Source organism: Myotis nattereri (assembly GCF_964212035.1).
Source record: "Myotis nattereri genome assembly, chromosome: 12".
In the NCBI taxonomy this organism is placed as follows: Eukaryota; Metazoa; Chordata; class Mammalia; order Chiroptera; family Vespertilionidae; genus Myotis; species Myotis nattereri.
In genome coordinates, this window is record NC_138087.1 from 56,945,039 (window position 1) to 56,963,235 (window position 18,197).

An 18,197-nucleotide genomic window follows, 5' to 3' on the forward strand; every position below is an offset into this window, starting at 1 on the left:
GGGTCATTTCATGTAACTGTTCTGAGGGCTGGCCTGGGCAGCAGGATTTGTAAAGCTCCCCTGGTGATTAAACAATGTACCCTATCCATATAGGGGACTACAACTTAGCTGTATAAAGAAACAAACTTCTGATACATGTACATGGATAGTCTTCAAAAACATTGTGCTAAAAAGAAGCCAAGCACAAAAAAATACATGTTATATAATTATATGAAAATTTCAGAAAAGGCAAAACTATAGCGCAAGCAAAGAAACCTGGGCTGGGGGCAGGACTGACGACAAACGGGCATGAGAGAACTTAGTGATAGGAGTGTCCTAAGACTGGGCTGTGACGATGGCTGCACAACTATTATAAACTTTCTAAAAATCATTGAACTGTATACTAACAATGGAATGAGTTGTACGCGATATAAATTATCCCAATAAAGTTGTTAAAAGTGTGGGGAAGGGGAAAGGGAAGGGAAAAAACCCAAGTTATAAAATTTAAATGTTTGTTTGTGTTAAAAATAAATTCCCCTGGTGATTCCAATGAGCAGCCAGAGTTGAGAAGCCGATGAAGAAGGCCTGACACCTACTGACCCCGGCCATGTTCTTTCCTCTCTGGCCCTCGACAGCTCAGGGCCTGGCACATCACAGGCCACATCATTATTTTTTAAGTGAATGGATATGCGTTTCTAGAGTTTGTCTCATGAACAGTGGCAAAGAGAATGTCCATTTAATAGCACCAAGTATGCAGAAGTCTTTCACTTATGTTTTCTCATTTCCCAGTGCCTGTGAGGTAGGACTAAATCTCCCTATTTTACAGAGGGGAAACTGGGATCTCATTCAGGTGAAGTGAACTGCCTGGTGTCTCACAGCCATTGCTTGGCAAAGCTGGGCCTAGAGACGGGCACATCCGAGCCAAAGCCTGAGTAGCCTCTGGGTCACCACCCACTGGCCTTAAATCTCAGTTGTCCTGGGTTCGAAGGAGCAGCTGGTCCCAAGGTGGGATGGCCCTCAACTCTTCCCCCCTTTCAGTCCCGATGCAATGAGCTCCTTGTTACTGAGGTTTTCTCCCCAGCTCCCTCCAGCTTCAGGATTGCTTTCATTTGACATTCCTTCCAGTGCACCAGTCCGGAACAGAAGTGCTCGATGCTGCAGATCGACCAGTTTCATAAAAGGAATCCAGTTTCCTTTGCACTCACAAAGAGCTGTTAGGCCCTGGCGAGTTTCCAGGGCCGGCACTCCAGCGAAGCAGCCCAGACATCAGGAGAGGGATGCCAAAGCCCTTGGGCACAGAGAGGAGTCAGCTGGGCGGAGAGATTTAAATCGAAAGGGGTTCTTGCCAGCAATACCACCAAGCAACATCCTGTCCTCAGAAAGCAGGTTTCCCTCTGATGCCCTGAAACTCGGCTGAGGGCCCCCCCACAGCTGTGCAGGGAGGGAGATGTGCTACCAAACTGTCAATACCTGACCCCAGCGGGTGGGGACAGCATAAAGGAGAAGACACTGACCAGTACCCCGGAGGGGAGGTCGGGGCTTCCAGCCCCAGCTGGGCGCTTCACCAGCATGTGCCCTGGGGCAAGAGGCAACCCCCGCTGCAAGCCTCAATCCCCTCCTCTGTCAGCTGGGAACCGTAACTCCTCCCTAAAGGGTGGTTGGCTGTGAGAGTGTTAGGGAATCCATAAAGCACTCAACCACGCCAGGGCTGAAAATGTAATCTCTTCAGGTCAAGGCTTTCAGGCTTTTCTGCTCTTCCGGGTCACATGCAGTTCGCTTGTGACTTCAGGAAGTTATGGATGGAAAGAAGGAGCAATGGGAGTCTGGAATGGGAGCCTGGACCAGGATTTAGTCCTGCCTTTTTTGTGAACAATCTTTCCTGGCTTCAGAGATGCTCTGAAACCCTGAACGTTTTCCCATCCCCTCACTGGGCCTCAGTTTCCCCTTTTATACAAGGAGGGGGTTAGGAAAGTGTCTCTAAGGGCCCCTCAGGCTCTGACAGCCAAAGACTCTATTGGAAGAAAGCAGGCCCCTCCAAGTTGCTGCCGAGTCCCATGTTAATGGGGCCACAGACTGGCCTTCCTCCCCCTCCCCCTCAACCAGTCCATACTCATTTCAGAACATCTGTGGCTGCCTAACTAAAGGGCAGTCTTTCAGCAAAAGCCTCTTCAGTGTTTGGCAATGAGTCACTCCTGCGAGAGGTCGTTTTCTTTGTGCCTCACCCTAGGGACTGAGAAGCAGAGAGGTGGGAAGAGGAGGGCCAGGCTTGCCTGGGAAAAGCATGCCTTGTTTGGTTAACCACAGAGGGTGGGGCCAAACACTTAGGCTTTTCAAGCACCTCCCCAAACACCCTCTCTGTGCATGAACTTTACAGTTGCCAGAGTTCTTTCAAATCCATGACTCATCAGATTTTGGTAAGAATCCTGAAGGGATAGGGGAGGAATTCGCAGCTGAATGAAGAGAGGTGACTTCTCCAAGGTCAATGCATCGAGTGGCCTGTCCCTCCCCTGGGAGAGATGGGCAGAGCCGCAGAAAGGTAAGTGCAAGGCTGAAGTGGAAATCAGTTCTAGTAATTCCCAGCCCTTTCTGCCCCCACCCTCCTGCCAGAATGGGTGGGCCCTTTCCAACTCCTCCCCCTGAGGTTGGCCTGGGCCTCTATCTCACGCCTTCCTTCCCCATAGGGCTCAGTGTTTTCCTCCTGGGCATCTAAGCACACTGGAATGTCTTGCTTTGTTGGGAGGCTCCAAGTTCAAGGAGACAGGAAAGTAGGAACTATAAGGAGAATGGGAAGAAAGACAAGAGACAATTTTGCCCTCATTTGAGTGGGAAACCTTTTTAAACATTTGATCATATCCACTCTTAGTAAGGATGTGGGGAAATGGAAATTTTCAAACACATTGGTGGGACTAGAAATTGGAACAGCCTTTCTGGAAGTCAATTTATCTCACTATTTTAAATGACTCAGTAATTCCACTTCTAGAAATCTGCCAGGTGGGAAGGTGTTGGCTGTGATGTTAAAAAGCTATACACATCCATAGGGGCCTGGTTCAATAAGTTATCATCTATCCATTTGACAGAACACCATGGACCATTAATAAGCATGAGATCAATCAAGACTTCTAAGATCTGTTGTAAAATGAAAAAAGCAAAATCTACAGTATGACATCATTGCGTTTAAATAAATATAATGAAAAAAAGACTGGGCAGATGAACACTGAACTGAGAGTGGGAGAGGATGTGGGATTTAGGGCAATTAGCAACCTTTTTATTTTTTTACTTTATATTTTGGCATTTTTTTTTTGGTTTGTTTTTGTGTTTCAAGTGCTACAGATGTCCTCCATTCCCGCCCCTGCCCACCTCCCATTAACCCCTCTACCCTGTCATGATTTTTAGATGGTCACTACAGCATCAGCAACAAGGACAACAAACCTATAGGGGCAGTGAGGGAATAAGCTACAGGATTTAGCCAAAGGCACAATGAAAGGGAAGGGTTCACTCCTGAGCGATCTAGGACGGAGGTTTTCACCTGTCCCATGCACAAATTCCTCAGCCACCAGCTCTGTTTTGTCAAAGGTAAAACGACTTTGGTCCTGCTAATAAATGTCTGCTTAAAAGCCCTGTGATACTGCCCATCCCTGATTCAGCCGTAATGCCCGTGCCTGGAGATGACAGCGGCCAACAGGGAGGTGAGAGCTTGACCCCTCAGCAAAGCATACCTCGGAGAATCTCTGCACGTCCTGGGTTAGTGTGCCCACTCGCTTCCACTGGAAGTGCTTTAGCAGCTTCAGGATGGCTGGATTCACCGCATTGTCTGACGGGACAGTTCGGAAGAAGTAAGGGTATTTTTTCTTATCAGCCAGGACAGGTGTGGTTGCGGCAAAGGAAAGCTGAAAAACACAAAAGAGAGAACACGTTTACTGGTGGGCCTCCCTGCTCTGAGCCCAGGATCTTTTGGAGCAGGAGAGAGCTTTAGTTCTGATTTTGGCCCAAACACACAGGGCAAGATATTTTTAAACCTTTTTAGTATAAAAGTAATGCATCATCATGAAAGAGAATATTTAAAAAATGCAAAATAAGGAGAAAGAAGGAAGAAAAATGAGCCAATATTTTACCCCTCACCAAAGAACCACCATTAATATTGTAGTCTATTGACTTCTGGTCTTTTCTCCATGCACATTAATTCTAAAAAAAATCCTGAGGTCATTCCACATATGTAATTGAGCTGTTTCTCTCCACCTCCCTCACTCCACACACTTAGCATTATCACACAAGTACTCAGCCATCCTATTAAAAACTCTTTGTAAACATTTTTACAGCTGTATAATATTCTAGCATATGTAAATAAACATCATTTATTGAATCATCTCTAATTGGGGGGCATTTAGATGGTTTCCAACTTGTCATTGTCATATTATTCTGCAAGCATCCTTGTGCACAGCATTTTTTAAAAAAATTTCAGTCTATTTCAATAGGATAAAAGTCTGTGATGTAAAATGTCCCAGATAAAGGATATGCGATTTTAAAGACTTGATCCTTACTTCCAAAAAGGATTGTATCAATTTATATACCCACTAGCCAGGTATGATTAGAGAGCCAATTTTACCACATTCAACAGAAGAACTAAAACATTATTTTAATTTTATAATAATTTATCCCTGAAAAACTAGAATCATATTGCAATCATTGGTTATGCATAATTAATCTTTTTCCATGTGGTCATTAACCAGTAGTATGTTCTATTTCAGGAATTTGCTTTTTCATGTCTTTTATTTTCTGAGTGGTATTCTAATACTTTTATTATTGAGTTTAATGAAGACTTTTATATGTATAACGTTCAACTCAGACTGTTACAGTTGCTGTATCCCAGTTTGTTTGCTTTCCCATTTTGCGTGTGTATTTTAATTTATACTAAGTAGTCAAATCTGCTCCTCTTCCCTTTTATTATTTCTTCTTTTTAAGTGCCAGTAAGTTGCTAAATTGGATTTTAATGATGTCCTACAAGGCCTACCTCAAATGTCACCTCTTCCATAACACTTCCTCTGATCTCTGCTCTCCCTTCCCTCGGCCTAATCCACAGAAGGTGCCTATCAACCTTTTTGATCTTTGCTGTGTGATGGTGGGAGAATGGTATCTTATAGTTCTAATTTGCATTTACCTTATTATTAGTGAGGGTGAGTATCTCTTTCTATGTTTGAGAGCAATTTGCATCCTTTGCCTGTTTTCCAACTGGGCTCATTTTACGGATCAGTTGGTAGAAATAATCTTTTCTATTAAGGAAATTAGCCCTTTGTGATATAAGTTACTAATTTCTCTCCCAGTTGTATACCTTTTCTTTTGATGTTTCTTATAGTGTCTTCTACCATATGGAAATTTTTTTTTAAAATGTGGTTGAATTTATCTACTTTTAAATTTTATGTCTTCAGGTTTGGTGTTGTATTTCCCACTCTAAGATTATAAAAATTGCTTCATGGTTTCTTCTAATCTGTTATCTTTCCCTTCCTTCTTCCTTCTGTTCCCCTCCCTCCCTCCCTCCCTCCCTCCCTTCCTCCCTCAGTCCCTTCCTTTCTTTCCTTCATTTGTTTCATTTAAAACTTTGATCCAAAAAGGGCATGGTTGAAGCAAGCTCACTCTTTGCTACCACCAGCTTTCTTCCCAAACTTCCCAGGAGCAGCTCCAGATCTAATACTTCTCAGAGTCCAATTTCAGCACCCAAGGAAATAACACCCTGGCACCCTCAGGCACCTGCTGAAGATGCTCTTGTAACCTGAGGAAGCACTCCTTCTCTCCGCCCCCGCCCCCGCCCCCCAAGACTCTGGCAGAGTGGGGGCAGTGGAGATTTGTCCCTTTTCCTGATCTGTCTCAGAGGGCAGACAGCCACTACCCAGGATCCCTGGATCTCCTGTGTCCCCTCAGCAGCCTACACTGTCGGTGTGTGAAGCTGAACACACACCAAACAGCTCATCTGCTGTCACCTGGAACTAAGGAGCCCCTAGAAGAACCAATTTTTAAGATCCTCAGAGACAGGGACACCATCCCAAGACTGGTAAAGGTCAAGGATAGAGTGGCTGTTTAAAAATTACAACAAGGACCAATGCGAAGAGCCTGCAGAGAGGAAAATCCCAGCTGGACAGATTGAGGAACACTAGCATTCAGAGTTGTTCAGCAATGAAAGGCCTGCTGTTTAAAGTAGTGAGATCCCTGTGTCTGGAGGTATGCAAACAGAGGCTGGACCATGACCTAGAGAGAACAGAGAGGGGCTTCAAGATGTCTATGAGCTCCCCAAAAACTGTATGAAAAAGCTGGTGTGGGTGTGTATGTGCAGACAGACACAAAGTTTTCTGAAAAGAGGATCCACCACTTCCATCAGATTCACAAAGAGGATCTTAAAACCCAAACGAGATCAGTACTCCAGCATGCAGGTGATATTTAGGTCCCATAGTGAGCTCAATAAAAAGAAGCTCTGCAGTCCCCTAAAACCCACTGTTCATGATTTTTCTCAATATTAAAACAATTCGAGGCTCCTACAATTACCAGCACAAGAAGGAGCTATTAGAAAAATCAGGGAGCAACTATTTCAGGGCCTGCGATGGTGTATGTGCCATCACATCCCCAAAATGCTTTCCTAATACATTTTGGAAAATGTTGGTTTTCTGATGCGATTTCTGAATCACACTCCGGTTGATACTTTGCCATTATTGTCCCATTAGTTCCAGGTCCACAATTAATTGTTGCTTGAACAACCTCATATGTTTGCCCTGTAGGTAATTACAGTGGTTACTGTTCAGTGAATAAATGGTCCATTGTGTTTACAATGGGCTTGGAGTACAATATATGCCCCGGGTCTAAATCATGTTGGGTGCAGAATATGAACTGGCACTGACATTTTCTGCACCATTTGAGACAATGCACACTTGGATTAGATGGCTTAGCATCACTGTTCCTCTGGCTTTCACCTCCTAAAACTTCCTTCCCTGGGCGAAGACTGCAGGTGCCTACTAGCACTGTTGGATTGTAGAAACCTGCAAAATCATCTAGCTCTGGGATGCTCTACCCTGGCTGCACACTGGAATCACATTGTAAGATTTTTAAAAATAGTAATGACTTTGTTCCACTCCAAACCAACTGAATCAGAATCTCTGGGCACAAAGGCTGGCATCACTATTATTTTAAAACTTCTCAGGTAATTGTGATGCCCAAGGAGGGTGGAGAACCCCTGATGTAGAGCAACACCCTTAGCTTTTTTTCTTTCGGTTTTATTTTGTATTCGTTTCAGGTATACAGCTTTGTGATTAGACAATCATATACTTTACATAGTGTTCCCCTCGATATTTCCAGTACCCCAACTGGCATTACACATAGTTATCACAATATTATTGACTATATTCCCTAATCTTTACTTAACTTCCCTGTGACTATTTTGTAACTACTAATTGGTACTTCTTAATCCCTTCACTTCTTTTACCCAATATCCCCCGCTCCTTTCTGGCATTCACCAGTTCGCTCTGTGTCGATAAGTCTGTTTCAATTTTGTTTGTTCATTTATTTAGTTCTTTAGATTCCACATATAAGTGAAATTATATGGTATTTATCTTTCTCTGACTGACTTATTTCATTGAGCATAGGTACATCCATGCTATCCCAAATGGTAAGATTTCATTCTTCTTAAAATAAAATTTTATTGATTTCAGAGAAGAAGGGAGCGGGATAGAGAGATAGAAACACCAATGATGAGAGAGAATCATTGATCAGCTGTCTCCTGCAGGCCGCACATGGGGATCGAGCCCATAACTCAGGCATGTGCCCTGACCAGGAATCGAACCATGACCTCCTGGTTCATAGTTCGACATTCAACCCCTGAGCCACTCCGGCCAGGCTTCATTCTCTTTGATGGCCAAGTAATATTTCATTGTATATACCACAGATTTTTTATCCACTCATCTACTGAAGGGCACTTGGGCTGCTTCCATATCTTGGCTACTGTAAATAATGCTGCTATGAACATAGGGATACATATATTCTTTCGAGTTAGTGTTCTGGGTTTTTACAGCTATATACTCAGAAGTGGAATCGCTGGGTCATAAGGCAAATCCATTTTTATTCTTTATATATTTTTAATTTTTAAATCCCCACCCAAGGGTATGTGGTTTTTTTAAACTGATTTCTTTAGAGAAAGAAGAAGGAAGGGAATGGGGGTAGGGAGAGAAACATCAATGTGAGAGAGAAACATGAAGCGGTTGCTTCCCATACACACCTGGCTGAGGATTGAACCCACAACCGTTCTGGTGTATGGGACAATGCTCCAACCAACCGAGCCACCAGGTCAAGGCCCAAGGCAGATCCATTTTTAATTTTTAAAGGAAACTCCAAACATTTTTGCTAGTGGCTGAACCAATCTGCATTTCCACCAAGAGTGCACAAGGGTTCCTTTTCACCACATCCTCACTATAACTTGTCATTTTTTATTTATTGGTGATGGCCATTCTGACAGGTCAACGCCCTTACTTTTGAATAAGTAGGCTGAGACACAGAAATGGGGAGATATCGAGATACCCACAGTGGCCATTGAAAGAGAGAGAAGCAGCACTCAAATCCAGGTCTAAAGGACTCTAACAGCAGTGCTTTCTCCTCCTGATGGCTGCCCCCTGCCTTGCATGTGCCTGCCCGGCCTTCCTCCCCCAGCACAGTCACTCAGCACCTTGAAACACAAGGCCTGTTGCATAAGGGCCCTAACTTGACAGACCCAACCTTTCTGGACTCTCCTGCCTTATTTCACACAATTGAGTTTATTTCTAAACACACTGTGATTGCGGCTTTGAGTTAATCCCTAAACCAAGGATTTATTTGAGAGTACTTTTAAATTTATTTTATAGTGTTGCTATTTCTAGTTTTATTGCATTGTTTTGAGAATTTGGCATGTACAGTGTTTGCTTTTGGACTTTATTGAGATTTCTTTTGTGGCCTATTATACAATCAATTTTTGTAGAAGTTCTATGGTGGCTGCAAAAACAGATGGAGTCTCTAGTTGTAAACTATAAAAATTATCAGGTTACTTATGTATAAGCGATAAAACCAAACTAACCAATTATATTATCACATGTTTTATATTTTTATTTACTTGACCTATCAAAGACTGAAAGATTTGTTAAATTTTTCTCCACTGTCTCTCACAATTTCTTCATGTTCTGGGTGGGGCAAAAGCAGGCTTACAGTTGTTTGTATGGAAAAATAATACAATGAGTAACAAATAATAATACAAAAATAAACTCTGTTCCACATACTCACAACTGTAAACTTACTTTTGCCCCTGTATTTCAACAGTTTTTGCTTTACATCGTTTGATTTTATGTTGTTTTGAGCATGAATGTTCATTACAATTACACTGTTATTTTTCAGCAATGTATACACTTGCTTAGTACAAATATCAGGTGCTTAATAGATAATCATTGAGTAAACTGAGGATTAAAATATCTTTCAAGGTAAAATAAACCCCTTTGTCATTTCATTGTTTTGTTTTATATTATATCTTGCTTGGTATTAATATTGAAACCGTTACTTTATTTTTGCATTTGCCTGCCATAGCATTGATCCTCCTTCTATTGGTATTCTATTAAGATTGTTTTAAGTGTATTTCTTGAAAAGAGTACATGAATGAATTTTAAGTATATATGCTTATTAATGTAATGAACACTTGGTTTTGCATTTATCATCTTAGCAGTTTTACTCTTTTTAAGGCTTCCTTTTTGTTTCCTTTGTCTGTTTTGATACTCAGACTATATGTCTACTCTTCTCCATTCTGGATATATTAACCTTGCTTCTTGTTTCAACCTTCTGGAGTACCACTTAATATTCTGACGAATAGTGTGGGATTGAAAACTTGCCCAGAATGAGCCTCTATTGCTTTGACACATGGTAGAATTTAGCTGGGTATACAATTCTTGGGCTATCACTTTCTCCCCTTAAAACTATAAAGTGATGCAAAGGAGAAATCGGGGCTAGTTTGATTATTGTTCATTTGTAGGTATCTAGTTTTCTCTGCCTGGATGCTGAAAAAAATTATTTTTCTTTATTCTTAGAATTAAAATATTTTGCCAAGATAGATCTGGCTGTGGAACTCTTTTTTAAAATATTTTTATTGATTTCAGAGAGGAAGGGAGAGGGAGAGAGAGATAAAAACATCGGCTGCCTCCTGCACGCCGCCCCGCCTCCCCCCCGCCACTGGGGATTGAGCCCGCAACCCAAGCACATGCCCTCGACTGGAATCGAACCTGGGGCTCTTCAGTCCACAGGCCGAGGCTCTATCCACTGAGCAAAACCAGCTAGGGCTGGCTGTGGCAGTCTTGATTTTACCTAGGACACTCCCTATTCAATCTATACACCCAAGTCTTTTAATTCATAAAATATACACAAACATATAAATATATACTATTTATTATATATAATATAAAATATATACTATATATAGTATTATATGTAATATATAATACCATACTTACTATATATATTTGTATTATATTCATATATATTCTTTTCTGTCCTCCAAAACACCTGATTATCTGTGTGTTGTCTTTTCATTCTCCAAATCCATATCTGTCATATTTTCTTCCATGACTTCATTTCTTGGTCCTTGTCCTCTGCATTCTGGAAGAGCATCTTGTTTTATTTTCTTTTGTTACAGGGTATGAGCATATTGAGTTTCACTAATTTCTGGTGAAATGACTATACCATTCACAGTCGCAGTAGCAGGGCACAAGGTTTTCATCTCATCACATTCTATCCAATATTTGGTATTATCTAACATTTAAAAATATTTGTATTGATTTCAGAGAGGAAGGGAGAGGGAGAGAGAGATAGAAACACCAATGATAAGAGAGAATCATTGATCGGTTGTCTCCTGCATGTCCCACACTGGAGATCAAGCCTGCAACCTGGGCATGTGCCCTGACCAGGAAATGAATCATGACCTCCTGGTTCATAGGTCAGCACTCAGCCACTGAGCCACGCTGGCTGGGCTTATCTGACTTTCTAATCTTTCAAGAATAAGGTGGCACTTCATTAGCACTTGACTTTGCAACCATTTGACTGCAATATATAAACATGTTAGCCATTCAGGTTCTTTGGTCTGCAGGTTTGCTGATTTGCTTTTCAAGAGCCTCAGTTTTAAGCTTTACTGTCTCTAACATATTTTTATTGTGTTATTGACATTTTCAGTTTCCCAGTAATTTTTTATGATCATATCCCTTTTCACCCCACCCCCTTATCTCAGGCTATTTCATGGAGACCATGTTTTTTCTGCATATGATTGGGGTTACCAAACATCTTTCTAAACTTTTCTTCTTTATCCTACAGTAGATCATTTTCAGAGGCAGACTCTTCCTTATGCTTCTTCTGGGTATTGTTTGCCTTTGATCATTTTTGCAACACTTTTTCAAAGCCTGAATGTTAGGTGTTTTCAATGTATTCATCCTCAAAAGCAAGCCGGTCTTTTTAGACGTGACTTATCAAAAGACACACTATGCAGATTGTCCCTGGCCCTGTTTTCTGTCTACTTATACTGCAAGTGAGTATGTTTCTTAGAAGACTGGGGACGAAGTATTTGAGCACAGATTTTGGTGTCCAGCAGGCTCTCTTATGCTGTTCTACATTACTAAGGTGACCTTCCCCCCTCAGAGCCTGATTCCCTGGTACTCTGGATCAACACAGCACATCAACTCATACATTGCTGCACGGTTTTTCTTTCTTGCGCATAAAACTTTACTTAGGAAGTTTCTGCTTCCCAGGATACAGCGCACTCCTAGTGCCCCTCCTGTCCTCTTTCTATCCAATTTTCCCCTTAGGAATGTATAGCTCTGTGTAAATTTAGAAAGACAGATGAGAACGAAGAGAAAAAGCATCTTGGTTGCCTCCAAGATCAGCAACTGTGAGTAGAGGCATGGCTGTCCATTTTCCTGATTGATAAAAGCCCTGGGTTCTCTATCTCAGATTGTGAGGGGAAGAAGAAAAAGTCTGCTCATTATTTCTAGGATGATTGCTCTTTTATGAGGCAAGGTTCGGAATTCCAGGAGGTAAAGTTTGGTAGGATTTTCTCAATCCAGCTCCATCCACTTTATAATTAGTGAAGCTTCCAAACTTCTGGAATGTCAGTGAATCTTAGGGCCCTTTGGTTCTTTGAGGTAGGCATTACCATCCATTCTACAGCTGAAGAAACTGTGGCCAGAAAGGTGACATAGCTATGCAAGGTCAGGATGGGAAATATGGAACTGGTCTTTTGACTTCATACCTAGTTCTCTTTCTTCAACCAGCTCTGGGCTGTCAGTCCCAGATGATATAGGAAAATGATCCAGGTCTTGCTCCTCCTTCTGAGACCTGGTGACATAGGGAAGAGATGGCTTATTCCGAGGCTCCAACATGGCAAGTTTCCATGGTGGGAACAGTTGGTCCTGGAGATTCTGGGGGGCACACTTAATCGGTAAGTGGGATGGGAAGAGAGCCATCAGCATCTCTCTCTGGGTGGGAAGCTCTGGCCTGCCACAAAACACTTTGTGATAATTTAGGGTCTGCATGTTGAACATGAAGTGCCCACGGGCAGAGGGAAGTGGAGAGCTGAGGCAACTACAAGGCCACTTTAGGGAACTGGGAAACCAGGCTTAGCTGCATCTCTGACTGTGAGAACAGGGCAAATCATTTTCCCTCTGCAGGTGTCTATTTTTCTCATTTCTGAAAATGATGGATTGGACCAAAGATTTCAAAGGTTCCTTGCAACCACAACATTTTATGCTTCTCTCTCCAACAATTGAGGGAAATGATTAAGGAGTTCGTTTTGTGTGGGCGTGTGTTTAATTTAATCTGATTTTATTCAGATAATTGCCACTGTGTCTCACTCCTCTTTGCAGATATAAACCTGGATAAAAAAATGTAAATATACCTCCCAACTTCAGAATCTTGATTAACTTCCCAGCCACTGATGAATTGTTGCCTAAATGCAATTCATTCTTTAGCTGGTTTGGGGCCTCAGAGTTTGAGTTTTCTGCAGGAAGAAACCATTTTTCAGTGGCAAGTATAGCCAAGAGCAGCCCTATTTGCTAAATCCTAGGTGAGAAACTCCAACCAGATGGGAGAGGGGAGAAATGATTGAGGCTTGCTCTTTTCTCTGCTCGGTTTAATCTTTTTCCATGGGTTTGCTGACTGTTTCTGTAATTAAATAAGGGAGGTATTTGTCATCTAGGGTTCCTTTCAGCCAAGATGAATGGAACACAACTTTCTCAGGAAGCTTCTGACAAAACCCTGTTTGTGGCCAGTGCCAGGATGTGTACAAAGGCACCAGGCTGTGTGCATTGGGAACTCGGGTCCACTTCAGGTCTGTGCCAGGTCACCGCTGCGCCCCAGCCCTGGAGAAACACTGTTTGGACACAAAGTGCCTCGACATAGATGCCTGTGAGATTAATGTGACGTGGAGCGGCCGCAAAGCACCTCCCAAGTAAGTGAAGGGAAATGAATGCCTGGCATTCGGGTGAGTTCTTGAGGCCCCACTCCCACAAGGGGCCTGCTCGAGCATCGTGCGTAGATTTGCTCTAAGGCTTGAAACCTCTTTAGTCAGAGAGAGAGTTGGGCTGGAACCACTTGGGGAACACTCATCTCTCCTTCCAGTTGCTGAGTTTTAGTGTTTACTCACTCAGAGGCGCACAGCAGTTCAGCTTTTACCACCCACTCCCATGTCTGTATTCTTATTGGGAACGTATAGCCATTTGTGAGGGAGACGTAGAAAACATTACTATCTCTGTGTCCCGGCAAAGAAACAAGCTCAGGCAGGTACAACTAGCAAGGGACTTGGTTGGGATATGAGCTCAGGTATTTGACTCCCTGAAGTTACTGCAGAATGAGCGTGGGGAAGCATCGCACGAAGGGCTTGGCATTCACTTTCTCATTTAATATGCAAAACAACCCTATGAGACAGATACTACTGTGATCTGCATTTTTCAGATGTGGAGACTGAGGCTCAAAGAGGTTAAGTCACCTGCATTTGGTCACACAGCAAGCAATTGGCAGAGCAGAGACTCTGACTCCACAAGCCTTCGCTCATTCCATAGGCTCCCATGTTTCTCTGTGAAAAACAATTTCCAAAACACATTCACTTCTTTAGTCTAACTTTGACCTTCACAAAATCCCATGTTATAGGTAGAGTAGACCTTATTACCCTCATTTAATGGATGAGGAAACAAGCTCAGAGAGGGTAAGTGACTTCCTCAAATTCGCATGTTAGTAAGTGGCAAGGCTAGGACTTGAACCTGGGACTTTTGTTCTTGGCATACAGTTCTCTCTCAAACATGCAATGCTGCTTCTTAGGGAGGCAGTTGGATAAAAGCTGAGGAAGCAACTGGGACATTTAAAATGAGGAAGAATAAAAAATAAAATTTGCTTAAAAGAAAAACAATCACGCCACATTTATGGCTTATTATGCTTTTGATCCCCCAAAATAGTCCAATTCAGTTATATGAAACCAAACTCATAGGTATATTTGATTTTTTAAGAGAAAATTCTTTATACTTTTCTTTTCAAATTTCTATTATGAAATATAAACTACATAAATAAGCATATAAAATATGGATGTTCAGTTGAAGGAGTAATAGCAAAGCCAATATCCAACTGCCCATCACTTAGTTGAAGAAATGGCTTTTATTTATTTGTAAACAGTAAATTGTAAAATAACTTAATTTTTTGGTCTCTAAGATACAATTTTTTTGTTATGTGTCATTCTGTGATTTTTGTTTACTTCATCACTCCCCTCTTCAAAATTTCTATCATTATTCCATTTAAAGAAGGTTGGAAAACAAATATTACTTCTCAAATTCTTTATTTTTCTTTTTTAAAGTAAAAAAAACAGGAGTCAAATAGTGAAACAGCAAAACCAAGTCAGTGCTGAGAGAGCAGTTTGGCCCATAAGAGTTTGGGGGTTCAGTTTGGACAGGTTGGGTTCAAATGCCAGCCCCACTACCCCCTAGGCAACTCTGAGAACATTACTTCAACTTTTGGGATCTGTCTCCTCCTCTGTAAACCAGGGTGTCACACCCCTGTCTCAGGGTGATTGTGAGGTCGGAAAGAGCAAAGGCACCCAACTTCTAGATTTAGAAGTTATGCGGTTAGATGGGATTTCTTGCAATTATGAAAGGCATTTTAACTTAACGGCTCTTTCCCTCAATAATACCACAACATAAGGAAGGCAGAGTGGTAGAATATACCCATTTTACAGATGAGAAGCCTCAATGAATGAAAGGTTTTGCTCATAGAGACATGGCTGCCCCCAGGCAGAGACATAATTCTAAATTAGGCCTTCTAAATTTTAATCTAGTGATTTTTAAATGGTTTGTTAAGTTTTAAAAATGATTATATTGCTTGTCTAATTGTGTACAATTAGAATGTATGTCTTTAATTTTCTCTTCAACTTCTGGTAGAATGTTCCATTTCCCCCTCACAGCTGTGCAGGTGACAAATGCAGGAAATTAACAAATTACATTAGAAACCTCTTTGGTTTCCTCAGCTCCTTTGCACTTGGCTTTCAGCTGATGTCTTTAGGGGTAAGAAGCGCTCTCATGTGATCACAGCTGTGAAGCCAACTGCCTTTTAATTACCACACTGCAAAAATCATGTCTCCTCATGTCAATTTAGAACCTTTAATTAGTTGATAGGCTGAAATAGCATCTATGGAGGGAAAGGTATGCTGGGGCCCAGCTCGATGCTTGCAGTGGAAGAGGACTCAGCATTTTCATCTGCGGGATCTTCCCATCTCTCCAGGGCCACCTCCTACTCATCTGTCCAAACCTGGTCACAGCCACCTCCTCCAGGGAGCCTTCCCTGCTGTCCCTCAGTTCTCCTAGCACTATTTCTTCCCCTTTCTGTGGGAAGGCTAAATCTCAGGGACATCAGAGCTCCAAAAGAAGGGGTCATCTTAGGTTCAATGTACCCTTGTGAGCCAATGCCTTCCATAAGGAAGGGAGCAACAGGATGCTGGACTCTAGATCTCTGAGGTTTGCTTCATGGTCAGTCCTGGGAAAATGAAATTGAATCAAGATAAAAGATTCAAAGGTGCTTTCCAAGAATGTGAGGTTTTTTTCAGTGAGGCAGAGGAGGTCGTCCTGGACCAGTAGGGCTGGGGCTGGGGCTGGGGCAGGGGTTAAAGGAAATGAAAATGGATGTGTGGCTATGGAGTACAAAGACCCAGTTCCTCTGTGTATCCGCTGCAAGTCTACCAGCAGTCTGTTAGTCCTCAGTTTCCTTACTTGTTAGTCCTGACTAACTCTCCAGGGCCCTTTAAAAAAAGAGAGAGAACTTGTACATGAAACTATATTATAGGAAGTCAGTCCTTGTGCTAATGGATGGCGAGGGTCAGGAGGCTCAACTGGTCTGCTTAGACCCACCTGTTCTACCACTCCATGCTCCTTTCTCAGCCTCACACTCCAGCCTTGTATTTCCCAAAACATACACGGCTCTCTCTCGTTTCCCTATGAAGAAGCCTTCCTAAACACTCCCACCTCCAGGCTAGGCCACCGCCATCAAGACCTTACCATACTGTATTACAATTGCATCCTTACTTCCCTCAATAAGACTGCAAAATAAGAAGCACTCAAATACTTGTTGAACAAATGAATGCATGAATGAATGCAAATGGAGCACGAGTAATGTGTGGGTCCCAGAGGGAAAACTGGAATCAATGTCTGACAGTATCTGGGAGGCTGACATGGATCAATATAAAGTAGAAATATTTAATAATAAGATGTTCAAAAATGAGTCAAAACCTTGCAAAGTACTGAGTTCCCCATAACTGGAGGTACTGAAGGAGAAGCTCAAGAATCATCTAATAGGGCCATGAAGGGATTCCCAAACCGGCAGGGAGTTTGCATTACTCAGGATTGTGTCTTATGGGCATTGTTGGTGGCATATCCAATGATTTTTAGGTGAACCCAGATTAGTATTTTATAACTTAATAGGAATGTTTTCTCTTTATTTACCTTTATACTATCTTCTTAGTAAATGATACTACTTTTCTATTCATGGTATTTAAATAAAAGGATAAGTCAATTTAAACGAAAATACTAAATAAGTTAATAATACTGGTGGTATATAGATTTGACAAAATTAAGAAAGTGACATGCAAACGATGAGGTCTGAGAAAAAGAACTGCAGGTTCAGTAAGAAGTCTTACAAAAATATAGGTCCTCAGAAATAAAAATCTACTGAAATCTCCATCACTTTCCATTACATTAAGTCATAATATGAATTCAAACAATCTAGAGTGAGCTAGACTCTCACCTGGGCACTGGAGAATGGGCACTATCATAAGTACCAAAAAGAGTGTGGGTCTCTCAAATAAAAGAAATTAATGACATAGAAAAAAAATAATTGTAGAAGTAGAAATGGCCTAAGTAAGGGGGTTATCATATTAAGCAATATCTGGAACATGCTTGTACTAAAAAATTGTTTTTATTTATCTGAAATTCAAATTTAGCTGGGCATCCTGTATACTACCTGGTAACCCTATGTAACCATCCAAGTCAGAAATGGTAAATACACTTGAGCCTATGTGATACTGTCAGCGGGGCCTGACAGTGGCTGCCAAGAGAAGGGGGTTAAGTCAGTGGACAGCATGTGGTGATCAATTAGTTATGTCTGCAATTAGCACAGGAAGGGGAAATAATAGCACCAACATCATTCATTTATCTGCCATCTTGGGCTTGTTTTACACTTTGAGGACAAGGGACTTGCCCAGGCTCACAGCCCAAGTCCACAGCTGGGCTGAACTAAACTCATTTGCTGCTCCATGCTGCCTGCTCAGAATCAAAACTGAATGCTCCCAGTGCCATGACTACATAATCCCAGGCTACCCTCAGCAAACGTGAACACCCATATCCGCGGCCAGGATGCACACCGCCAGTCAAACCCTCCACCTGATCCAATTCATCATCATGACTACATTTGAATGCCCTAGAATAACACCAAAAATGTGGAACAAAATCATTTACACTCAGAGAGTTCTGTTGAAAAAGATGTCATTGTGACAGAAAGCACTCAGGGGTCTGAACCACTGCACCCTTTCTGTAATACCTCAGGGCTTTTGGTAATACAGTTCTACATTTGACTCTTGGTAGAAACAAAAAACAATTATGCTTTATTACAAAGCAGATATTTCCCTTACTGTTATTGAATCGGAGGGGAGTGAATTAAATTTG

At 41.9% G+C, this 18,197-nt stretch overlaps 1 protein-coding gene across 1 annotated transcript in view; it reads right to left on the reverse strand.

Moving 5' to 3' along the window:
- GABBR2 (gamma-aminobutyric acid type B receptor subunit 2) overlaps positions 1–18,197 on the reverse strand; it is a 312,072-nt gene that overhangs the window by 188,039 nt on the left and 105,836 nt on the right. Inside the window, exon 3 of the mRNA XM_081103760.1 lies at positions 3,696–3,866. Coding sequence (XP_080959886.1) covers positions 3,696–3,866 — 171 coding nt within the window. The remainder of the gene's footprint in view (positions 1–3,695; positions 3,867–18,197) is intronic.